The 8,943-nt window shown below is 47.2% G+C and overlaps 2 protein-coding genes across 2 annotated transcripts; one reads left to right on the plus strand and one right to left on the minus strand.

Annotated features, from left to right (window-relative positions):
• Positions 1-1,125: 1,125 nt before the first annotated feature.
• On the plus strand, positions 1,126-1,896 carry LOC133895068 (zinc finger protein GIS3-like). The gene is made up of 2 exons (XM_062335268.1): positions 1,126-1,266; positions 1,324-1,896. Exons 1-2 carry the CDS (start codon positions 1,126-1,128, stop codon positions 1,894-1,896), a joined length of 714 nt encoding a protein of 237 aa, XP_062191252.1.
• Positions 1,897-7,148: 5,252 nt separating this feature from the next.
• LOC133895069 (uncharacterized) lies at positions 7,149-7,571 on the minus strand. Its single transcript, XM_062335269.1, has 2 exons — positions 7,309-7,571; positions 7,149-7,221 (listed from the first exon to the last, which is right to left on the minus strand). Exons 1-2 carry the CDS (start codon positions 7,569-7,571, stop codon positions 7,149-7,151), a joined length of 336 nt encoding a protein of 111 aa, XP_062191253.1.
• Between the last annotated feature and the right edge of the window lie 1,372 nt (positions 7,572-8,943).

An 8,943-nucleotide genomic window follows, 5' to 3' on the forward strand; every position in this document is an offset into this window, starting at 1 on the left:
CCCCCCCCCACCAAAAAAAAAACAAAAGGCTATGGAGTCTGGGTACAAATCCTACCGAAAAGATTATGTCTAAGAACAAGACAATAGCAGGTCCATTGGTTGATGTGTTGAATATAAAATGATTTTACATACAAACACATTGATTGAATTAGGGGGATAGAGGGCAAATACCGTTTAGACTTTGATTAAGAATAAATATTAAGCGAATCGTACTTTCTTAACCACAACAGGGTGAACATCTACTGATCCTAACTTTGTAAAATCCCCTAATTATCCCGTGTATGTGAAAAACAGAACTCACTCTGCATTTGATTTTCAGAATGTTTTTTTCTTAAACGAAAGACACTGATTTGGCTTTTTTTCTTCTCAAAAACGAATATAGTTTGTATCAAAGCATCTTTTGATCTAGTGGAGATTTATCCTTCATATACTTATTTGGAGTATATCCTTAAAAGAAGACCTAGACCATAATTTCGTTGGTTTGCAAGTATCTGTAGTTCATTTATCAAGGAACATACTTGATGCAAGCGCCATATGAAACTACTCCAAAGCTTTGTACACCCACACCCATCTCTCGTCCGGTTCATTTCCGCTCCTAGCCCGCCAATTTCATTTGTTCAATCTATCATCTAATGGGAAAAAAGAGAGTTTCTTTTCGCAAGAAAAAAAAAAGAGTTCATGTGCAGCTCAAAGACGAAGCAGCCAAGGAAGACGCGCAAGAGTTCATGCGCCCTCCACCCTGACATATCCAGTTCAAAACTTGAAACGCGTTGGCAAACTCTCCATGCAAGAGGAAAGCATTCATTTCACAGTTCATGCCCTGCATCCATCTAGAGCAGGGTGACAAGGAAGGATATATGATATAGGGGCGAGATCAGAGAGAGATCAGATGGATTATTAGTGAGCATTAAGGCCGTGATCTCCACCACATTAACACCCTATACACCCTATTATCACGCGTGATCTCTAAATTTGGCAGGTGAACTTGCATTCCTCTGAGATTATCTCCACATTTAACCCCTCCCTTCTTGTATAAGTAGGCACCTAAACCCGGCTTGAACTCCACCTGCAGTGCAAACAGAAACGAAATCCATGGACAAGGGATCGAGCTCTCGGACCGCATCCATGGAGGTTGAGGGAGCGGTGAAGGTGGAAGATGTGGATGAGGAGGTGCATGTGCGGGAGAAGATGGAGGCGCCGGCACAGGAGCTCGACCTCCTCGGCGCGCTCGGCTCGGAGCCGGAGGTGAAGGCCGTGGAGTCGGAGGTCGGCAAGGGGAAGGAGAAGGCAATGGTGGCGGAGGAGGAGAAGGCGGAGACCGCGTCCGGCGGCGGCGGTGGTGGCGAGAAGAAGCTCTCGTTCAAGTGCAACTACTGCCAGCGTAAGTTCTACACCTCGCAGGCGCTGGGCGGCCACCAGAACGCGCACAAGCGCGAGCGCTCCCTCGCCAAGCGCGCCGCCGCTGCGGCGGGGAGCGGGCTGTACGGCGCCACCGCCGACCCCTTCGTGCCGCCGCACCACCTCCGGTTCCCGCACGCCTGGCCGTACTCCGCCGGCGGCAGGCCATCGTTCCTCGGGCTCGGTCGGAGCTCCGCGGCGGCATCGTTCTACGGCTTGCACCATGGGTGGACCGTGCACGCGCACGCCGGCCTTCCGTCCATGGCGGGGTTCGCCCGCCACGCCGGCGCTGACCACCCCGTCTACGCTCCTCACACCTACGGCTACGGCGCGTCGTCGAGGGCCCCAGCCCCGGCCGTCCTCGACTCCGGGATGATCGGGCTCCAGTGGGCCGGCGTCGTCGGCGGTGCCAATGCCGACGACAACGGCGTCGCGGCGAATGAAGTGCAGGCGCAGGAGGCGCAGAGTTTCAAGATAGACCTGAACCTCAGGCTATAGCTCCCTAGGGTTTTCCATTAGAGTCGCTCATCTAGTGTCAATTCTCTGCCATCCCATCTGCCTCTTGTTAGGGATTCATTTTGTTTCTGATTAAGTCATGCATGGTCAGCTGATTAGGGTTTAAGCCAGGCTTGGTAGATGATGTGAAGTAGTACATCTTTACTTGTATTATTCCTTCATTGAACTAATTAAAAAATCCGTCTTTCTTGTCACCTTGTTCTCGTGTATCTGAATTCTGAATGCAGTTAATTATTTCGTTGTTGTCAGTCTCCCATTGCCTTCAACTTGGTTGCTCATGTTCTGTGCTAAAAAAGAGTTGGCATCATCCAATAAAACACTAGAAGGATATGAATTCAATAGTTAAAAATATTCTCAATTTACCCATTTCTCAAGTAATTTGGAACACTTTCATGGCAGTGTACTCCTATCTGTATGAGGCTGTTATTACTACTAGTTTGATTTGTACTGATCACAATTATCTGCTTAACATAGCTTACCAGTTTTAAGTCAACTATGGTAAAAAACTTATTTTTGAGTAGTCATTGACTACTCTGAACGAAATAAGCAGTCATTCAAAGCAGCTCTAAAACCCTTCCATTTGGAATTCCAAAAAATTCCTTTAGTAGTCATTGACTATGAATGCATGTATGATCAATTCATGCCAAATCCAGCTTTCCATTTATACGCCGATCCCCACCTTTTGCCAATGTATCTGGGCTAGCTGTTGCCAAAGATCTCAGCAGTTAATAATGTGAATCAAGTTTGCGACCCAAATGGTAAACAGCAGGATCTGAATCATCCTCTCCTATGACCTGGTGCATGGTCATGAGCTGTAGCGATCTGAATCATCATGCGAGTTTTCATGGAAGGTTGATGGACTAATGGTCATGATCCTACATAGCGGCAGGCAGGGAGAGAGCGATGTGCTGTGATGTCCTGCCTTTGGTGAAGGGTGTACTTGCCATCTGGTGTGATCTTCTTCTGTTTCCTTTTGGGGTTCAGATTTTGGGTAGCAAGCATTCCTTAGGCTAACTCCAGCGGAGCCCGTATCCACTCCCCCAACCGCATCCACGTCGGATGCGGGTCGGCGTGAGGGAGGGAGCGGTCTCTAGCGGAGCCCGTATCGTCCCCAACAGGGATGCGGAGAGGGCCTGGGAGACGGCAATATTGCGGAGGGATGCGGCGGCCGCTTCCCTGTAGGCGAGGGGAATCGGGCTGTCTTTGTACTTCCCGCGGAGCGACGGAAGGGGAGCTGGCGGGCGCATGCGGAGGTGAGGCGGGCGGCCTCGGTGGCCGGCGGAAGCGAGAAGAATCCGGCGACCGGGCGGAAGACACATCGTCCCCGGCAGCGGAGGATTGGGCGGCCGCAGATCTAGCGGCCGTGCTCCCAGGTTTCTCCCCATCGGTGTGCAGCAGTAGCAGGTCTCTGGACGTCGCCAAGCCTCTGGTAAGTCTTGCGTTGAGATATCGTCGGTTAGCCGGGGTGGGGGTGTTGGGATCCCTGATGTGCCGATGGTCGTCGCCGTAGGGAGGATGGGGGAGATAGAGAGGGACACAGGGAGAGGTCGGGGGAGGAGCGATTAATGTGGCTTGTTGTTGGTCAGTGAATCGGGGTGCTTGGTTGTCTTCTCCGTCTTACCGAACTCCCCTGGTCGTTGTTGTTGTGGTTGTGCAAAGGATAACTTTGATGTGTGGTGAAGAAGGAGATGGTCTCGTTCTGCCGTAGTCAATGCAAGTGATGGCGTCCTGTGTCGTGCCATAGTCACAGGGGCGTTTCCGGCATACTTGAAAGGCTATGATGTTTAGCTTCAACTCGTGTTGCAGTGTGAATCCTGTTGTTTCATTGTTGATATGCCTGTTGTCATGGAAACATGCAATTGAGTAGAACACAATGGCGGTCATGGGGTTCAGGTAGTCTGGGACTTTGCACAGTTGATACGTCATACGTGCTAGATTATGCAATTCTGTGTGAATCTCTTTGGAGTTTGATCCGACTAGGTTGTTTGTAGGTTGTGCAATTGGAGTTGTCAAAGTGGTTAGCTCATACCTTGTAGTTCTTTGTAGTGGTTGAAATGTACAGACTATAGGTTATGTTCAGAAATTGAGGAAATTTGGTTTGTTGCATTGGTTGAACGGTAGAAACTATAGGATATGTGGTCTGGAGAATTAAAGAAGTATTAGCTTGTTTGCAATTGGAGTTCTGGAAGTATTTAGATCATACCTGGTAGCTTTTGTTGACTATTTGAGGAAATTTCATCTCTTGATGTCCGAAGTTCACATTGTGTGGTAGTTATTTGGTCATGCTTGATGTTGAGGTTGTTTGTACATGTTGCCATATTGGTACACTCCATTTTCCCCTGATTTTGGAAACTATGGTCGTTCATGCATGCCCTGGTTCTAGATGGACGCCACAGAGCTTGTCGCTCTTGTGTCAATGCTCCAGGACCATGCGCAGGAAGTAGCTCAAGCGTTGAAGTACGGACAGCTGCCCTGCGGCCATGGATCTGAACTGAGCACTTCTGGAGGTGGACAGCATTGCGCAGGACTTGGAGTAGCTTGTCTTTCAGGTAGAAGATGCTTTGATCAGTGGTAGCGTACCCAACCATTCTGGTAACGCTGACAACCTGAGCTTAGCAGTCGACGAGGAAGCATCGGGATCAAAGGGCATTGATGAAGATGATGTCCTTCTCACTGACTGGAGCACCAAAACTGTTTTGTGTCCTAATTCAGATGACGACATATCCATTGAATCGGATCGTTCATGGAGGCTGTAGGCGGGTAGGTTTAGTAGTTGTAGTTGTTTGTGAATTAGCGAGGCGACTAAGCCGAACCCTATATTTGTGTGTACTGTCAACTGGTTTTTCAATAATGTTTCATAAGACATGTGGTGGAAGGCCTTTTATTTAATTGGAAGGAAACATGTTGAAGTTGTTCAATACATTGTGTATGTGAGTGCTTATTTGCTAATGTGCAGGATCTCCATGGAGTATGCAGACTTCCTTCGTGGGGACGACGATGCAATCCCTTGGGATGACGTTGTGCCGACCACCCAAGAAGGCATAATCGGCACACAGCCTCATGTGGCTCAGGTCCAGTCTCAAGAAGCATTGGCAGAGATGGCAACTGGGGGTGGCCGTGGGCAGAGCTACTCCATGAAGGAAGATCTACTGCTTGTGGCTTCATGGCTTAACGTGAGCATGGATCCCATGGTGGGGTTAAACCAGAGTGTAGGAGCTTTTTGGCAGAGGATTGAGTCGTACTTCCACTAGAACAAAGACTTCCCTTCTACCCGCAATAAGAAGTCGCTACAGGGGAGGTGGACCTTCATCAATGGTATGATGCAGAAGTTCTGCGGTCACTATGCTCGGGCCATGCGTTCTAGGAGGAGCGGGACCACCGAGGGGGAGACGGTATGATGTTTTTGGGGTTGTGATTAGTTGCAGATCTTGCTTTCTTATTGTTATGACATTCATGCCTAACTTATGGCAGATCGTGGAGGCATACAAGATGTTCCAGGCCGTGGAGCACAAAGAGATCACGTTGCTTCCTTGTTGGCGGGAATTAAGACATCATCTGAAGTGGCAGTCCGAGTCCTCGTGCACGAAGCAGAAGACGTCCGATGCCGGCAGCCCCGGTAGCCCCATGTCCACGCAGAATGTGTAGTCATCGCCAGGAGTAGATGAAGCGGAGGCCCTTGCATCCAACGCCACACCACGACCAAAACGGCCTCCTGGGAGGACTCGGTCCAAGGAAGTTACACGTGGTTCAACGTCGTCCAACTCAGGTTCGGCCCCCATGAAGGAGATATTTGACTGACAATTCTCCTTGAAAGAAAGGATCGAGAAGGATAGGGTGGAGAGGTTCACTGAGATGATGAATGTCGAGCGCATGCAACTGGATAAGGTAAAGGAGGAGATGGTCATAATGAACATGGATCTTTCACAAATGGATGAAGAGCAGAAAGAGTACTACAAAAGCCTCCGGCAGAGTATTATTGCAGCAAGGCGCGCCTCCTCTGGTCCTTCTTCTTGATGTATGAGTACATTATGAATTTGGTTCACAATTTGGACGCTATATTATGTGTTCATGCATGTTTGTTTGACAGTGTGGTATGTTAAGTTCCCACGGGGACTTTTTTCCCAGCCAACCGATCTTGACCAATTCATATTATTTCCATTCGTTGACAACATTACATGACACGCACTTAGAAAGCAGCAACCATACAATGCAGAACGCACTCCTCAAATCAAGCAAAGCTAATGTTAACATAAAACTAGATGAGACCGCTAGCAGTAACCCCCGTGTATCTGTCAAAGATGTTCAACTAGATCGTCCCGGAGGTGCTGATGGCTATGCTTGCTTCAAATAGCGTTGTACCGTTGGCTCAACACCATCAAGGGAGGGGTTAAATTGTGTGATGGCTGCATGTCCTCACCAGTACCCTCGTACACGTACTCGACTTCATCATCCTATCGCTCGTCTTCGATTATCATGTTGTGCATGATAATGCAGGCATTCATGATGGAGCAAAGGGTTTCCTCATCCCATAACCTCGTTGCCCCCCTGACTATGGGAAACCGGGACTGCAGGACTCCGAAGGCGCGCTCCACATTCTTGCGTGCAGCCGCCTGCTATAGCACGAAATGTTGCCGCTTCCTGCCAACAGGCGATTGAATGGGCTTCACAAACGTGGCCCATTCCAGATATATGCCGTCGGCGAGGTAGTAGCCCATGGTGTAATGGTTCCCATTAATGCTGTAGTGAACCTTTGGGGCCTCGCCTGCGGCAAGGTCATCGAGGAGATGTGATCGGTGTAGAACATTAATGTCGTTTAGCGAACCAAGCATGCCGAAAAAGGCATGCCATATCCATAGGTCCTGCGATGCAACCGCCTCGAGAATGATCGTCGGAGCGTTGACATGTCCGGTAAAAGAACTTTCCCAAGCCGTCGAACAGTTCTTCCACCTCCAATGCATACAATCAATGCTTCCCAGCATCCCTGGAAACCCTCTACGCGCATTGATAGCAAGCAAACGAGTAGTGTCCTCATCATTCGGAGAACGGAGGTACTCATTGCTGAACACTTCGATGAAAGAACGGACGAAATGTCTCATGCTCTCAATGATGGTGCTCTCCCCTAGACGGAGGCACTCATCTAGAGAATCGGTCGGCGCATCGTATGCTAGCATACGAAATGCCGCAGTCACTTTGTGCAAAGCGGATAGCCCTAGCTCGCCTATAGCATTCCTCCTCTATTGAAACCACGTGTCCTTCTCCTCAACCACCCCAACAATCTTGAGGAAAAGATTACGTTTCATCCGGAACCTGCAACAACATACATCATTACGCACAGCACACATACATCAACACATATCACTTCTGAATGTGCAGAGTTACAGTTTGTAACAATACTGGTGACGGAAAATGTAGTCGGGGTACACGGGGGGATCAGCAAAGTAGTCGTTGTACAACCTCATATGGCCCTCCAGCCGATAACGGTGGATGCGCTTCCGACTGGGCACTGAACCGCCCCAAAGTCGCCTCTCCGATTCCTCTGACTCGGCTTGCCATGCTCTCATAGTCTCTATGAACATATCATCTTCCTTATCGAAAGAGTCATTGTAGGAGAAACACATCTTTCTCAAGTACTCCTTCCAGGCTACATGAGGATCCATTTGGGTGGCTTGCATATGTTAGACTACCCCTGCCTCTTATATATAGTGACATGCTCAGCCTTTTGAGGGAAGCCACCGTACTTCCTTCCCCGGGAAGCCACTAGTCAGGATGCTTCCTCTGCAAGCCGAGTGATCTACAAGGTCGAAAAAATATCATGCCAACAAATTTTATCCCGCTTAACTACATGACTGCCAAAATTTGTAATGCAACAGTCCCTACGGAAAACCATATATTTATTTCTGAATAAACAACATTACTTAACGTCCAACAAAATTTTTATGGTACCATTCAATCGCCATTGCAGCGCGAACATTTAAAAACAATTTCTACTTTGGTGGTTAAGGCGGTCGGAGAAAAATCATTTTAATACAGAAAAGAGAAAATAGTGGACGAGATATACGGTTCCTGCTGAAGATGGAAGGAATGAGGGATGCTGTAATAGTGATAGAGGATGCTGTAATAGTGATAGAGGATGCTGTAATAGTATTTTAGAGTATGAAATTTTAGAGTAACTGTTGAAGATGACCTTACACCTGAGGTTTCTTTTTGTCGGGTTCAGAGCTTGGGGCCTTGTTTCTTGACTCCTGCAGGTTGACAGAGGTGAGACTGACAGGTGTGAATGCGAATATTGACAAGCTTGGCAAAGAAGGCAGCAGTATCAAACACAAGTCATGAAGTCAAGGGAAAGAATGGCACTGGAACCAAACAGCATACTATTCTGTTTTTAATAGATATTATTTTAAAATACATGTAGTTAAACTTTAAAAATTTTGATCACTCATATAAAACTATTAGGATGTGATATATGAAAATAATAATAATGAATTTGTCATGAAAAATATTTTGACATCATCTAATTTTTATTAATTTTTACCAAGATGTAGTTATCAAAACTAATAGTTAAACATGCTTATTAGAGATCGTATATATGTTCGAAACGTCAAATAAATAGAACGAAGATAGTAGAAAGGATAGAAGCAGGGGCTGCACCGTTTTTTCATATAAAAGGATGCTGGTAACACGAGATAATTTATGCGTTGGGCCACCATTTTTTCACGTAACTCCTACCATCTTTGGTGCGGTGCCGCCACCCACTGCGCTTATCCTTATGAAAATTTTTCCATGATAAAACTCGAGTGCACTTTATAAAGTTATATAGTGATAGAGAATTACGAGAGCATGCAAATTATTATTTTTGGCTGAAAACACATGGACACAAAACACCCATCATGTCGATATGTGCACGTGTGATACACATGCGCGTGTAAACAGTGATGGATCTAGAGTCATAAAGTAGAAGTTCTTTTTTTTTTCTCCTTCCGTTTCTTTTTTCTTTTCTTCTTTTTCCTCTTCTTCTTCCTCTTATTTATC

The sequence above is a fragment of the Phragmites australis genome, chromosome 16, assembly GCF_958298935.1.
Source record: "Phragmites australis chromosome 16, lpPhrAust1.1, whole genome shotgun sequence".
NCBI lineage: Eukaryota > Viridiplantae > Streptophyta > Magnoliopsida > Poales > Poaceae > Phragmites > Phragmites australis.